The sequence below is a fragment of the Pleurodeles waltl genome, chromosome 1_1 (genome assembly GCF_031143425.1).
Source record: "Pleurodeles waltl isolate 20211129_DDA chromosome 1_1, aPleWal1.hap1.20221129, whole genome shotgun sequence".
Classification (NCBI taxonomy): Eukaryota; Metazoa; Chordata; class Amphibia; order Caudata; family Salamandridae; genus Pleurodeles; species Pleurodeles waltl.
The window spans coordinates 447,250,199-447,267,388 of record NC_090436.1 but is presented as its reverse complement, the minus strand read 5'-3'; the positions used below and the strand labels follow the sequence as shown (position 1 = coordinate 447,267,388).

The window sequence follows — 17,190 nt, the reverse complement described above, 5'->3', positions numbered from 1 at the left end:
TCTACTACTGGCTGTTGAAGGCTGACACGCCCCAGAAAGTTGTTTCCCACCTTCAGACTATGGTGAACCTTCTGCAGACGCTCAGGTTCACTATAAACATGCCGAAGTCACACCTGACTCCCTCTCAGACGCCACCTTTCATCAAAGCTGTTCTGGACACAGTGCAGGTTCGGACCTATCCTCCTGAAAAGTGAGTCCGGGATATTCAGGCTATGATTCCGATGTTTCAGCCTCTATCCTGTGTTTCGGTGAGAATGACTTTGAGGCTGCTAGGCCTCATGGCCTCTTGCATCCTGCTAGTGACACATGCCAGATGGCATATGCGAGCTCTGCATTGGGACTTTAAGTTCCAGTGGGTGCAGCATCAGGGTAATCTCTCCGACATGGTCCAGATCTCAGAGGGGACTACGAAAGATCTGCAGTGATTGCTTTTGAATCAGGATTGGGTCAACTGCAGATCCCTCTCCCTTCCCCAACCGGATCTTACAGTAGTGACATACGCGTCATTCCTGGGATGGGGAGGCCACATGGGAGAGGTGGAGATTAGAGGTGTCTGGTCTCCAGCAGAGTCTGGACTCCACATCAATCTTCTTGAGCTCTGGGCGATCAGGCTTTCATTAAAAGCATTCCTTCCCTCTCTCAAAGGGAAAGTGGAGCAAGTGTTCACAGACAACAGTACCGCCATGTGGTACTGAAACAAACAGGACGGCGAAGGGTCCTGGACCCTTTGTCAAGAGGCACCTCTGGACATGGATGGCACATCAGGGCATTACCCTGGTGGTTCAACATCTGGAGGGCTCTCTGAACGCCAATGCAGATGAACTCATCCGTTGATGCATAGTCGATCACAAATGACTTCTCCATCCAGAGGTGGCACAAGGTCTCTTTCAGCAGTGGGGAGAGCCTTGGTTAGATCTGTTCGCCTCCGCAGACAACACGCAATGTCGGCTCTTCTGCACGTTGGAGTTTCCAAGGCTGCACTCCCTCAGCAACGCCTTTCATCTCCAATGGAACTCAGGCCTCCTTTACTGCTTCCTGCCTATACCACTTCTGTCCATAGTTCTGAAGAAGATCAAGAACAACTGGGCCCAAGTAATCCTTAAGGCTCTGGACTGGGCATGGAGAGTATGATACCCAGAGCTACTGAGAATGGCCACAGATCCTCCAGTCAGACTGTCCCTTCGAGGTGATATTCTGTCGCAGCAACAGGGTACAGTCCTTCACCTGAACCTGTCCAATCTTTGTCTTCATGCATGGAGGTTGAGCGGCGGCAGTTGACAGCTTTTGACCTTCTGCTCGAAGTCTGTGATGTTATCTTGGCAGCCAGCGTCCCTCCACCAAAATGGTCATTGACGTAAATTTGTGACATGGTGTACCAACAAGTCTGTTGATCCCCTCTCTGAGGTTCTTTAGCTCAGCAGGGCTCTGCTTTGGGCACCCTTAAGGGTTACTTATCGGCTGTCTCAGCCTTTCTTAGATTGCCAGACCAACCTTCCCTTTTTAAGTCTCCTTTTGTTGGTAGATTCCTTAAGGGGACTCACCCATTTCTTTCCTCCCACTCTGTTTATCATGCCTCAGTGGGACCTCAGTCTTGTCCTTAGTTACTTAATGTATGCTCCTTTTGATCTGTTACACAATCGTCCTTTGTGGCTCCTTACTCTCAAATCTGCATTTCTTGTTGCCATTACCTCTGCTCGCAGAGTGAGTGAGCTTCAGGCTCTTTCTTCAAAACTCCTATTTTTGTCTGTTCACCCTGACAAAGTTGTGCTACATACGAGGGCTTCTTTCCTTCTCAAAGTAGTTACACCTTTTCATGTAGGCCAATCCATCACTTTGCCTACTTTTTACGCACTTCCACATCCTTCTCATGAAGAGGAGAGACTCCATCGTCTGGATCCAAAAAGAGCGTTAGTGTTAACTTCAATCGTACCAAAGAAGACAATCAATTCTTTGTTGCATATGTGGGTGTGAAGAAAGGAAAGGCAGTGCAAAAGCATACCATCTCATGATGGCTGTTACTTTGCATCAAAATGTGCTACGCTTTGGCAAAGAAGCAACCGCCTGAGGGCTTCAATGCTCACTCCACCAGAGTAACTGCTACTACCACAGCGTTAGCATGTGGAGTTCCTTTCCTGGATATCTGTCAGGCTGCAACATGGGCATCTCTACACATGTTCAGTAAACATTACTGCCTGGACAGTCAGGTCTACAGAGACAGTTACTTTGGTCATTCGGTCCTGCAGGACTTTTTAGCATGATCTTAGTTCACAGCCCACAACCGGGGAGGGTATTCTTTGGGTCTCTATTCTAAGGAAAGGAATCTGCAACTAGAAGTCTCTATCAGATGAACAAGTTACTTACCTTCTGTAACGATTTATCTGGTAGAGACATATTCTAGTTGCAGATTCCTTACCGACCCGCCCATCCTCCCCGCTGGCAAACTGATTTCTAGGGACCGGGATTCCCTTTTCAGGGCCTAGTTCTGGCGCACCATTTTCAGTGTTCTTCATGGTTCCATGCTTTGGCGTGGAAAGTCATGAAAAAAAACTGATGTCACTGAGGCAGCACGTACGTACGACCCCCGACATCATCACACAACCATGCTGCCAACGACAGACGCAAAGTCAACCGATGCCACCTGACAGCACGCAAGGGTACTGCTCGAAGAAAAATATATGGATCCATTTTGACGCCTAGAGGAGTTAAGGAATCTGCAACTAGAATATGTCTCTACCAGATAAATCGTTACCAAAGGTAAGTAACTTATTCGTCAACAAAGGAAGGGTCTAGGGTGAAGGCAAGACCAGCCCTGATCAACAGACTGGACACACTTGAACGTAACCACAAACTGGCACTTGGAAATAAAAAGGCAAGAAAGATAGGGATGAAAGTAGATGACGTAGTAGATGATCAAACTGTCAAAAAAGATACACTTTTGACTGCGTTGTGCCACAGATTGTAAATGTCCCACGACTTATTTTTTGCTACTGAACAGGAAACCAGACCCAAAGTTGAGGAGCTAAGTTGGTTTGGGTTATTGTTATTTGGTAACTAAGAAAGATCCACCATGTTGAAATGACAACATGGAAAGTTCTAGTCACAAATAGAAAGAGAACAAATACAAGGATAGAACCTGGATGATTCTCATCCCTTGCACTACTGCCTGCCGCTGCCCCCACCATACCTGAAAGAAAAATCCCACTTGAAAAAGAAGTTGGGACACAGTCTGGGTCGAAGGAAATAAATGTCCATCTGATGCCTGACTAGGAAAGGTGAAGGTCAGTGCCAGGTTAGGTTTTCCAATAAGGTTGGACTGCAAGAACAAGCTGTACCTGTAGATCCAAGCCATGCTGCATCTGCAATTCTTCACATTGGAGGCATGAGCAGTGCACTTCTCCAACCCACGATTCACTTCCACCCAGTGGTAACACCAAATTTTCTGCATGTCATTCTGTTCCACTGTATGAAGCATGCAAATTTATTGTACAGATTTGTTTTCATCATCCATCAATCCTCTCAGCTGATCAGCCTTGAAAATGGCGCTGCCTCCTGACCTCCAACAGTGAGCAAAAGCTGATGGTTCTAGTTGGGTTATAGAATGCTACATTTAATTGTAATCCAGGTTGAGAGCCTATAGATGATCTTCCACACGCAGTTTACCTTATCACGTACCTACATTGTGAATACTCCATTCATAGTTGAAGTGGGGCTTCAGCAGTCTGTAGGCTATTTGTTTTACTGCATATAGAAGGGGTTTGACCATCAAGCTTTACTAGTTACTTAGATCTGAAAAGTCATGGCACCTGTTTGATCAAAAATTGGTGCAATGGCTTTCAGTAATTAAAAGTCTTATAGCTGCCTGACCCATGTGTCTTGAATTACTCTATTTGTGCATGCAAAAACAGATGATTGCCATGCACATCGCTTTTCTGACACTGTTATGGGTAGAAATGTTTGTTTAATTTTGTCCTACACCAATATTCCTCGTGATTGATGCTCAGTGTTTGTTTTTTATCCTACTTAAGCAGAGAAACAGGGCATCCTCTTCAGGGACTACCTTTTGTTTAGTTTCATCTAAAGTGTTTTATTTGGTTTTGTAGATGTTGATGTGTTTCTTAAGGAGTTGGATATGCAGCCAGTTACAATATTTTGGAGTGAACCATGATCAGAGACCTGGCAATCAGTCCCTTGATAGGGGAAGCACAGAGCCAGTTATTAGTATGGTGTGTGCTACAGAATTGAGGGGCAAAGATCATTTGAAAGCACACCCTCATTCATTACTCTACAGACGGGGTGTCTCAGACGTAGCTACAGGGTCCAGGCAATATAAACAAACATATTGGAATTGTTGCCTAAAAGCAGTACTTCCACTTCATTCTCCATTGACAGGTAAAGCTTTCCTTCAACAAAATTGTTCTGTTAACACCTATTTTAGATTAGATTGTGAATCTGTACTTCTCCTCCAGATATCTGGAGTAGGTTGTAAAAATGTTGAAATAATCAAGCTCGTGAACTCCTGAAGTAGTGAATAGTGTGGATGATGGGGAATAGTCTTAGGGTATCCTTTAAGGAACTTATAAATTTAGAGAGTTGGTAAACGCCAATTCTGCGTTCGTGGTTTCATCCAGGGAGGCATGAGTGGGTCCGCTCACCCGACGTTTATATTATTTCAAAGCAACTTGAGTTTCACTCGGATCTCTGTATTGTGTGGCGCCAAGACGTCAGAGTGCTGCAACTTCGTTCTTATCTGTTATCAGAGCTTTGGGGTTACTCAGAGGACTGTTAGGCACTCTTGGGTGACTGAAACCCCGGTTTCAGCTTTTCACATCCCTGATTAATTGTGTAATTTCATCATAGCAATTATGTTTTGCTTAAAACGTATTTAAATCATATTTTAAAGTCCTTGTACGGGGATACACTATTTATGTCCCTTAATTTTTCTGTACTTCTAAAACACTGAGGATTTTGTTTTGTAATTACTGTATACCTGTCAATATGTTGACTCATGGATTAGGGTGACATCCAATGTTTAAGACGATGAGCCAAATAAAGCGAATGAAAAATACACCATTTTAAGAGAATAATTCAGGTTTGCCAAGAGAATCATCATATTGAACTCCCTGGAAGCTAGTAGTTTTTATGAGGGTGAATATCATGTAAAAGAAGGTGATACCCTCCACATGAGGGTGAGTTATTTGGCTGGTATGTTATCGGTAATCATATGCTTCTGCGATATCACCCATCCTGAAGCTTATTTTTCTGAATCATCTTCCAAAAACAGAATCTGTTATGCATATCTATGTTAAACAGGGGTTGTAGATACTGCATAAACAGGCAAAACTCTGTCCATACTTGAGTAAACAGAACATTGAGATAACCTTTGCGCCCCAGCAATGTTTGAGGTGTATGTCAATAGAGTAATGCTTCAACAAAAAGACAGATTGTGACTTTTCATACTTAAGAAGGCTCATTGAGACATTTGTCTGCAATGTTGACGACCACATGGGTCTAAAATACGTCTCCAGATGGTAAAAGTCAACAATCCCTATCATTCTTTCTTCACATCATTACAAATATCTGTGAAATACACAGCTATCAATAAGGCCCACAGCTGATAAATATGGATAGCAGTAGCTAAAGGATTGCCTTTGGATATTTAATATATGTATTTATTTATTCCATTTCTATAGCGCATATGCCGTGAGGGCTTGTGGTGCTGTGATGACAGATGCCACCAGACCACTGATGCAAGTCAGGAGCAGCGTGTTTGCCTAGTAAGAGCAATGCAAAAGCATGAAATCAGACTCTGTGCATCTTGTAAATATGTTAATCTACAATTAGAAATGTTTTTTTTATTAATTCATGTTGACATATTTGTTTTTGTAGGGAGCTTGTGGGATTGGGTTGGAATGTTTTTTGGCAAAAAAGAATTGACTCGCATAAACAGATAATGGGTAACTGCATTATGTTCCTCAGGTCATGCACTGAACATGTTTCAGATTTCAGCATTGATTTGGGTTTGTAACTAACATCAGTAGTGGAATATCAGTAGTATAGTCCTCTTTACAGAAAATGAACAAAAAAAATGACTTTAGTTCATCATTCAATGTAGGTTTCTATTCCATTATGGACATGACTTCCTAAACTATGCACAGAAAAGATAATGTGCCCGTTTTCCCACTTAATATGTATGAAAAGGAGATAAAATTAAAAAATATTGCAACGACACTCACTAGCTTAAAAACATACGTATCAATTTATGAAAGCATACCACAAGTCAATTATACAGTAGTTTTTGTTGAGTTGCTTTGTGATAAGTGCAAAAGTGCTTGTGTTGTGTAAAGGTTTGTGTGTAAAATGTAACCAAGAGAACATAAAACAACAATCCTATTCATTCAATATGTAAGTTTGGTCCAAACAGATAATTCATAAAGTCTGTACAGTTGGGGGATTTCCAATTAATTTCTAAGGATTGTCAGCCCAACTTAAGTCCTTTAGATACATGCAGAACATATGGATTCGTCGGCGTTTGAAGCAAAAAAAGGAACACCCAAGAAGTCTGTCAGTATGGCTTTGTAAAATCCATCTCTTAGCTAAGGAATGCCAATCAATGGAAAGTTCAGGGAATACCCAGTGCATACACATTCCGCTAATCCCAAAAGATGCGCAGACTAATATCAAAGAATTCTTGCAAGTTTTCATCCATCCGCAAACTTTGTCACAATCGTTTCAGTAGTCAGACCCCATATTAAGTGAACACGGCAGAACCATTTTATGGGAGACAGTATTTAGAGCCAGGGTTCTGAGGAAAACAGAGTAACCCTATAACAAACAGAGGCCTCCTTCCCCCTCTGCAGTTCCTGGAAAGCAAGATTGCCATCATTGTTGGTTTTTGCAGTAAATGCCCGCTATGTAAACTGTTCATGCTGAATCCATTGAAGTGTTGAAGCTGCTGCAGCTGGCATTGTCTGTAAAAATCCTTTTCATCACAGGTTCCTGGCACACAAAATTATCTCGGAAAGCAGAGGCTCACACTTTTCTTCCCCTTATGTTTCTGGTGTGTACTTCTTATTGAGCCCTAAGGTTTTCTGTCCCAAGGACAAAGGATGCTAGGTGCTGTTGAAATGACAAGCATGCCTTGCTTGCATGGTCTGATCTTCACGGACCCTCACAATTAGCCATTGAGTGATATTTTGTTTGAGAGAATGAAAGTGATGGTTAGCCCACCATCCTGAGAGACCAGCAAACCTTGAAGTCAGCCCTCTACCACAGTGCTACCCTCAACAACACTGAGATCCTGTGTGCATTCCTAGCCTAGGTTTCTGGGGTACTTACAGCCTTTATCCTCTGAACCCAGTAAGACAGACTTCCAGGCTGTCTTGACCCTTCAGAACCTGCTCCACTGGATGAGGAGGTCAGGGTGTTGCCATCCTGTCACAGGCCACTAAACACGAGAATCTACTTGCCCAAATGCAGTGGAGTGCCATCCTCCAAGAGTAGTGTTTCCCCCGGTCTTTAACCTGCGGAGAGCACTGTCCAATCCTTTGAACACCATTTCATACTATGCCAACAAAACCAGGAAGCCAGAACAATGCGGTTTTTAAATTTAACACATGACTAATGGGTTGATTAGATGAGTACCTATTTTAATGTATTTGTAGTTTTTGTACCTCTCCTTGTCTGAGTGCTTTTATGAGGAGACAATTCCAAGTCATTCATGTGTTGTGGATGAGACAGCTCACAGTAGTAGGATGGGTGTCTCTATGGTTTAGTGCCCAGCCAAAATTATGATCACACCACACAATACTTGAACGATGGATTAATTGTTAGGAGTGCCTAAATATGAGGTGATCGCTGATAATACCTAATAAAAGCCTTACAAATAGTAGCTTGATTGAGTTATTACTGCTCAGAAGTGGGATAAAGGAGAATGATTTCTTTCACAGTTAATCTGTTGAAATATCGAATATTAAATACTGTTGCATTAGTAATGTGATATCAACAGACTCTGCAAATATATGCTTGATTTTTAAGATTAGGCGAAATATGGGCAGTGTATGAAAAGCTCACTTACCAAGATATTGTGAAATTTCTTTGTAAGCAGAGAAACTCTAACATTCAAGATAAACAAGATTCCCTGATGTGGTTGTTCATTGATTTGAGAAGATTACAATTATATTTTGTAATGTTAACTAACTGGATGCATTATCGACTTCTCTTCTTAACTCACGAGACCTTCTCACTAGACTATGACTACAAAACAGTGTTGTGCTATTTACTTTTACTGGACTCACACTGCATACTCCACTCGCAAAGTATCTTGGTTCAACTCCATAAAAAAAGTATTTTATGACCATAAGTTTACTCCTGTGAGTCTCTGATAAATGTGGAAATACATACAGTATCTTGGAATATTCCCAGTTGGACATTTAGGGGTATGGTTTGGTTTGTGTGCATATATGAGTGGGTTTGGCTACATCTGTGGGTACTGTGTTACCTTAAAAGGTAGTTTCCCAAATGTGCTCCTGTCAAAGACAGGAGTAAGTGAGTGTCCAGGGTACTGCATTATATGAATACCCATTTACTGGCTGTAAAATAGAAGAGTTTTCTTCACAGAGAAGAACGTTTCCTCATAAATAAACAAAAAAAGTTACATACGCAAATGCATGCTTGCATGACACATGCATGCCGAAAACGTGACCCAGTGAAAATTTTGTATGCATCCATATAAAACAGTGCTAAAACTAATTATAGCCATCATAGAGGTCCTTGGGTACCTCAATGATCTTTTGTGAATCACAAATTGTGTACTTTCTCATTTTGTCATTTGTGAATAGGCAGAAAATGAATAATTGTAATGATGATTAAGGGAACATCCAAAACTCCTAAAATCCTATATCACAGTAATGCAGGTGGGAGAGAGCCCTTATTATTTGAAAAAATAAAAATAAAAAAATTATTTTTTTAAACGACGTTAAACTTGGTAAATCCAATACACTCTGTTTTCAAGACCTCCAGCGAGCCAAATCTGTTGGGTCTTTGAAAAAAAAATCTCCAAACATATTATTGGTAGACAACTCGTCACACAGTGGCAGTTCTCCTCACCCTGGATTTCGTAGACTATTTTTCAAAATGTCCGGAGCTGCTAAATGCCTTTGGATAGAGGTGATCCCCTTAGTGAGAAATAGAGCAAGTCACTTTTTGATAGTAAATAAAATTACTTTGGACTTTCACATATCATTCTTTTAGAGAACTTACTAGAAATGTAGAATTATTGTGATTAGCTATAGCTCTCTGATTTTCCATTGCGTATTGTGTATATGATCATCATTTTGTATCTTAAGGTATTACACCCTTTGCAATGAATGCATGCGACTCTTTGGTGCATTCTTATGGTGTTTGTTTTTCAGACGTGTGTATATTTGGTAAGTTGCATTTCCTAGGCTCTCCGCTCTAGTGGGTGTAAAGTTACTAACCTGCTACTTGTAAAATCGGAGTAAACAAATGTTTACTGTAAATTCATTTTAGCTATCATTTTCATCTGTTTTGCCCTGTGGTTACATAAACCTAAACTTTAACGGTGGTCTGTGTTGCACAGAAGGGTTGGGAATATAGGCTGTTCTCGTGGATGAAGTGAAGAATGTAGTGTTTCAGGCTGTGCAGTTGCTGCCATGCTGTTATGTGGGAAGTTCCTTGCAGTCAGTGCATGGGACCCTACCTCCTCATCGGAATGCCTTAGAAAATGTTATAGAAAGGTATTGTACTACTGGGACTGCCTTACAATGTGAGTAAAAACTGCCACAAATAGAGAATGTTAGCCATTTTATGATTTCTCAGAGTGAGCTGTGACTGCTCTAAAGTTTGTTTCTGTAACATTGTGAAAATGTAAGCTATTATTTGATTTCTGTAGAAGCTTTAGGTATGTATGCAAATAAAAAATTAAAAAATCCTCTACTCTTCTACTTTTGATTGTCTAGTGTGAGGAGTAGTCCTAGATTTAGCAAGTTAGACAAGTGAACATTCCATGAACGCACAATCTGGTCCATTAAAAATATTACATGTCTTTAAAAATTATTTTTTATACAAAAAACCTTTAGTCACTGACTAGCAAGTAGTTCTCAGAAGATCATTGAACCTTAAGAGTTCTAGCAATTTGGAAATGTTTTCATCGTTATAAAATTAGTATATATTGATATTATATTGATAAAATAATATCAAAGGCCGAAGTGTATTTCCAATTTAATCCTCTTACTTTTAATACTTGGGTTAATTCTATAGAATTTCCAAAAATATTGGGAACAGACAACTTTTTTGAAGTGGCTTGGACAACGTTAGCCCTCGTTAGGACAGCCCACTATGCCCTCCTGAAAACCTCTTTGAGCAACTTTGGGGGCAGGGAGGTCAGTTATTAAAGTTAAAGGCTGTTGTAATACAGGGGAGATATAATATTGCACTTTGATTTCCATTATTTATGAGGAGCAGATTTAACATTATCTGGTCTCAAGCTCTTGGAACCGATCTTGAGATGTTATAGATTTGGTAGATAGACCTCTTACATGCTGGTTATTCTGAGGTTCTGGGGTTGCACAGTCATAATCACCCAAACTAACATACAGTTTGAGGATTAAGATTGGCAAAGTTTTGGTAAGTCAAAAAATAAAAGCATGCATAAGGATAATAGCAGTAAATAAGTGCAGAGGTACTTGTATAAGTGCCACTTGCTACAAGTATATGACTGATAGGTTATGGATACCAGTATTTCTGACTGGGAATTCAGTTCAAAATAAAGATAATAATTTTGGGAGGGGAGATTTTTGATCCGTAAAGAATATTAAAAGAAATGCCCAAATGATGGAGGTCAGTATTGGCAAGAAAAAGAGTGAGTTTTGGTCACTGGCTTTGAAAGTAGCATCAAACATATTGTCACACTGTGTCAAAAGACATAAATGCAAAATCAGTTCATATCACCCTGGGGCAGCTGTAAACAATGTTATTCTGACGTAAGTTTAATTAGCTCGCCAAAATCCTTAAGGCTTGCAATGCCAAAATGGTTCTCTGGTTGCTGTCTTGAAGTTTAATCCAGCCTTTTGGGTCACTACCCTGCCGCCCCTGTTTCAGAATGTATTGCAGCATTAGAGTATACTACCCATTTGGTGTGGAAGTCATCTTGGGCCTATTTTGTGAGCAAGAAGGATTTAGAGCCTGTCATGACAGTGGGCAACATGAGGACTGTATGCTGTTTTCCTAAGACAGCTATCTATTAGACAGTAACGTTTGCTGCTATGTGGTAGATTATTCCACACCATTTAACTGCATCAGTAGAGAGCATTTGTGGGCTGAACATCGTGCTCTAGGCAGTTCTAAGCTAATCCATGCTGTCCATGAGTAACCAAGGAGAGAGAGAGAGAGAGAGAGAGAGAGAGAGAGAGAGAGAGAGAGAGAGAGAGAGAGAGAGAGAGAGAGAGAGAGAGAGAGAGAGAGAGAGAGAGAGAGAGAGAGAGAGAGAGAGAGAGAGAGAGAGAGAGAGAGAGAGAGAGAGAGAGAGAGAGAGAGAGAGAGAGAGAGAGAGAGAGAGAGAGAGAGAGAGAGAGAGAGAGAGAGAGAGAGAGAGAGAGAGAGAGAGAGAGAGAGAGAGAGAGAGAGAGAGAGAGAGAGAGAGAGAGAGAATGTAGCAATTCTAGAAAATATGAACCCAGTGGTAAGAAACAGACAGTGTCGTTTACATGTGGCTTATCATAGACACTTTAAGACCAGTGAAGAAACTTTCCATCACAGTTGGGTGGTTATGACCATTATTTATAGATGTATGCAGATAATTGGGTCCTTTTTTAGATCTGACCCCTGTAGGCCTGGATCAGCTTGTTGTAGAAAAAATACAGCTTACTAAATGAACTCCAAATATGAATAAAAATAAAATCTTAAAGTTAAGTTAGAAAAAGTCCACCTAGATAAGATATGCTTATGATGTTAAGATTGAACAAGTCCAAGCATACGACTATTTGGGTACGTTACTGACGCACACTGTAAGCTGAAGTCCACAATATTGTTGGCCATTCATGCCTTTTATGGTTGTAAATGCTAGCTTCTGCATGGACCTGGGTGGGAAGAAAAGCCGGGTGGATGTTTTTTGTATCGGTAAAACAGCTATTGATTGATCACCATTTGACCAAGGTATAATGCACTCACTTTAACATGTTGAAAATTTTAAGAATGATTTTGAAAAAAGCTGGGGCTATAACGTAAATCTATTTCTGTAAAAGCAGAGGTCGGGCCTGAAGTTATTTTACAATCACTGTGGTGGGACAGCTAACCTTCCACTTGTACATTCATTTGATTGCAAAGTTAAAGCAATTATGACGTTTGTGGTAGTTGTTTTATGCAATTGGTTGATTGAACTTGTTACAAAGTAAGGGGCCTAGACATCTCTTAAATGTGACAATATCTGTGGCTCACTCACTTTTCAGACTTGAGCTAACTGGAGTGGGGGCTAATGTCTCTGTGGCCAAAGCAACATTGCTATATTGGGTGAGATTAAAATGTTATGATCCTATAGCAGGGCTGACATGGGCAAAGGTGAACATGTTTGATAACCCTTAGACAGACAGATTGAGACATTGTATTGTAGAACTACGCAGAGAGTTTGTATTTCTCATGAAGAGGACCGTTGCTCAGGAGTACTGAAAGTCTGTCAAAATAGACAGCAAAAGAATTGTGCTTTAGTCTTGATGTATAAGCGCTCATAGGTTTAAAGAGTCTGTCCCCCTTGGCTGATAGTTACCCTGATCTTAAACTCCAGCATTACCTAGCAGGACCATCGTGGGAAAAGGATTCATGATATTTTAGTTTCCACATCTCACTGTTTTAGCCTTGACTGTGCTTGAGCAGGGATCTCAATTTTAAATGTCGGTTTATGAGATGAGACTTACCAACTCATCATGGAGAAATCCTGGCTGTTTCACTCTGGCCCAGTGGATCTTTGATGTTGAGATTAACCAGGAGCTGTTCATCAATTAATTTATCATCGCAAGTTCGATAGTGTCTTCAGTAAATAATGAGCTCTGGTGTGAGTTTTAAAAGCTTTATTAATCAAATATTTTTAGTATTTTATCTTGGAGTCAACGTTTATATTCATCAATATCAACCATTAGTTTTTTGCAGTGATCAAAATAAGGAATCACTAATTCAAAATCAATGCATAAAACACGTTCCATAAAGGAAAAAATTCATATTCTAAGAACGAGAATGGTTAGAAATTGTGTCATTTGAACCCATAGAGTTCTGTTAGAGAAATTAAAAGCATAAAGCTTCAGTGTCAAATATCAGCTCAAATTCAATAAGTAGTCATAACTTCCTATAATGAGAGGCTCAAGAAACTCAAGTATCCGCATGAGCAGTGTATGACAGAGTGGAAAGTTGGAGCATAATGAGCAATGAGGTAACCTACTCTAGGAACACACATTATTATTATTATAGACAGTACAGACTAAGCTTTTGCAAATCTTGTTGCTTCTTTCTTCAGTCAGCCAATCAGCTTTCCATGCTCTCCTGGGAACAGGATCACTGCTTTGTCTTCTCACCAGGAATACAATAGTCCACAGACACCAATGTCGAATGAAACATTTTTATCAAACACAATATTTAGGTTTACAAGCTTTCTCACCCTTCATTTGGCTTTAGAAAACTGCACCTTAAAGTTTAAGCTTCTAAATTACCTCGCTAACAGACAAGTTGCTTATTCATTATCTTACAGTGTTCTTCGTGTAAGTAGAAACATCTGCAGAATTAAATATAAACATTTCAAGCAACTATTAGACATTATGAAAAATATACCTGTTGGAAGGTCAGAAAACATAACATTTCACATTTTTGAACCAGATCAGCTTGTCACGAAAATTCTGCTTAAGCTATTCAGGATTGGTGCATGTACATATGACAGCCTCTTACATTTCTTTGCATTTGAGAACACTTTTTTTGTTTTTTAGCCTACGTGTTGATTATGTACGCTATTTTTCTCGATATTTAAAACTATTCTGCAACCGCATAGTTGAAATAAGAATCTGCACAATTTCAGATGTTAGATGAGTAGAATGGAGTAGATATTTTGATGACTTTGCTGTGGATACTTCCACGGTTGTCAAATCTGTGCAAGGTTTACTTAACACAGTGGACACAGATGACGTTTCCAGCGGGGCAGTCGCGGTGGCATTTTTTTTAATCCAGGAAAACAACAGTTTTCTTGATGCCGCAAACTTTGAAACTCCATCTGATGCGATTCAGTTAGTACAAGACTAGATTGTAGGTGACTACCAGTTTATATTCAATTTAAAGGCTGTAAAGACAGCATTTGACATTCTGTTTTAGATTACAGTTTAACAAATATGTAATGCACGTTGTAATACTACGTTAAAGCTCAGCAAGCAGTTGCATTTTGTGTTTGTTGAACAATAGAGACTGTAATAATGACTCATTTATACATTTTTACTTTCACTTGTGGTTAACGGCATTTTAGATTCTAAGGGCTTAGCATAAGTATAGACGTTTTTTATGTTCACTTAATTATGCGTTTTTATGTTTATAACACCTTGGAATGTAAAACAACTGTATTACATGTTGTTCCATGTATACTTGCTGCAATGGCTTGCATCCAGTACTCAGTTGGTGTTCGTGGTTGCCGGTGGTAAATCTTAGCTCTCATTTTTGGGGACTTTTATTAATCATTAGACGCTGGCCCACCTCAAATGGGACTCTGAGCAAAGGGCCAAAGAGAAGGAAAAATACGATAGGGAAAAGTGACAAAGGGGCAGAAGCGAGAACTGGAATCGAGACTAAGCAGCCTTGCTGTTGGGCAATCCTTGCATTTTGCAGTGCTGGTAGCAGGCTCCAAACAAAAATGTAGGTTTTATTTTTATTTAAGCACGGGTTGTAACCAAGGCCACTGGAATTATGCGATAGAGAAGGACCAAATTATGCGGCAGGTTTGACTTAATTATGCAACTAGAATAGGCAAATTATGCGGCATAATGCAACACATTTTGTGATAGCATTACTTCGGTTTTTCTCGTTCGTTTATTTTTTTATTTTTTTTTACCTGGGAACATTTCTGGGAAAATATGTCACCCTGTTAGCAGTAATTAACTCCCAAATACGCAATAAGCAACTGAAATATTACCAGCTAACCTTTGAGAAGTGCCTTCCAGTATGCAGGAATCAGTCACCTTTTATTTCAACTGACTAATCATATGAAAATCACGGTGACCGCAGAATCTCATAACTCCGGTGGGCCTGGTTGTAACCTAATGAAACAACTATGATTGAAACTGTTAATCAACTTTCTTAATTTTTTTATTTTTTTTTATTTTTATTACTTAGAATGGTTGATGCTTAAGTTACCGACTAGCAATCCTGGTAATTTGGTACAGAGCTGTGGTGCTATTAGCCAGTGGTTCATGGACCCACACAGTTGCTCTTTGAATTAAAGCTATAAAAACATTGCATGTGACACTAGTGGTGTAACAAAGGCCCCCACAGTCTGCGTGATGCATGGGAGACCCAGAGCTCCAGGGGGCTCCCTCAGCGCAGTACACTGGCTTGAGAGCTACTGAGTGAGTTCAGAGGGTGGCCCCTCCATGTATTTGGCCGGGGGGGGGGGGGGGGGGGGTAGGGGGTAGGGGCTCAAGTTCTGTTACCCCTTGGTGACAACATCTACTTCCTCAAACTATAAATGTTGACTTAGTTCGACGTCACGAAGTGTACCTGGTCGAGCACCCTCCAGCAGTTTAAATGTGGCTTGTGTCAGTGGTAATCTACCAGTTATTATGTAATGTTGTTTGGAGTCTGAGTGTGATGTTTGCATTACTCAGTGCACTTTTTGACTTGATTGCAGTAATAGGGTGGCTGTAGCACTGTCGCGAATGAGAGCCTGATGTTTGTTACAGTATAGCTCTTTGGCTTTTGTGAATCCCATACTGGCTCATCAGTATGTAAGAGAGTTTCTACTAGTCCCTTAAAGCCCGAAGGTTTGAGAACCAGAACCAAAAAGGTAAATTGGTGCAGTTGCAGTAAGATTGCAACAGGCACTTCTTGCGAGCATTTGCAGTGTTACCGTAAATACTGGTGAAATTCGAAATGTGAGCCTTTTACCTTAGTGCTGTTAGAGCAGGGCAATCTTGTAACCTCACTGTGCAGTTGGCTACTGCAACAGCGGTGCGGGGACTGGCATTGTGTAGCACGCTTAAGAATAGTCTCTTTAGTAGATGTGTGTCTGACTGCTCTCTAGCCCTACCAAACCGACGGAGGCAGGCTAGGTAGACGCAGTTACACATGCTGCAAAATACAAATGATCTAATGAACAAGATAAGTCAGCCATTACTACCCCGTACTCAAATGACAAGTTAGAGCATTGCATTTCCATGCTTTCATCAATAGACTGAGTCAATTCCTTACCAGAACATGGGAAACAAACTACTCTGAGGTCAGGAGCAGGGTTTTTCAAATGTCTTGGAGGTCAAAGGGACATTGTCACTGGAGAGTAATTTATGTGCCATGTGCGTCATGTAAAGAGGTCAAAGAATTGACCTTCAATTAATAGACACCACCAATGCAAGCAGACAAGAACAAATCTGGAAGCCGGCATATGGTTTTGGTAAAGATTAGGTCGGGTTCCTCCCATTGACGTCATTCATTTTTAGCTCGTGACCAGTAGCTTTTGAAAATGACTAAAGCTTTAAACCTTTCACTCTAGACAAAATGGTTAACATAGTTTTAACGCATGTTTCCTATTCTAAGACTGTATAACGTTATTTTCTCCCTTTTCTTCTTGAAAATGTCGCACTGCCCAAGACAACGCACGAACAAAGTGATATCGCGCGGATGAATTTGATTTTAACCTTCTGTGACCTAATTACAACTTGTGGTTCTCTTAAAAAAAAAAAAAAAAGCGTAATGCAAAAACTGGACCTACACATTAAGTGAGAATGTCCTAGTTGGTGACACATTGTTTATCCAATTCTATACTTTCTGATGACTGCAAATGTAAGAACTCTTTGCCATTGTGGTATTTATACAGTTTGCAGTAGCTGCTTTTCGATGTTCCTTTGCAATTTAAGTCTTTTCTGGAGGGGCGTAGTTGTGAACGGATAGCCTGGAATTGCTACACATTTTCTTGTCTTGAGGACATTTCCGAGAAGCACA

At 40.4% G+C, this 17,190-nt stretch overlaps 1 protein-coding gene across 6 annotated transcripts in view; it reads left to right on the top strand.

Annotated features, from left to right (window-relative positions):
* Positions 1-17,190, top strand: part of SSBP2 (single stranded DNA binding protein 2) — a 919,192-nt gene that overhangs the window by 739,419 nt on the left and 162,583 nt on the right. For 3 of the 6 annotated variants that reach the window (XM_069224635.1, XM_069224617.1, XM_069224626.1), the window contains exon 6: positions 5,691-5,774. The exons of the other annotated variants lie outside the window; for them this stretch is intronic. In XM_069224635.1, the coding sequence (XP_069080736.1) occupies positions 5,691-5,774 (84 nt within the window). The remainder of the gene's footprint in view (positions 1-5,690; positions 5,775-17,190) is intronic. 6 annotated transcript variants of the gene reach the window in all.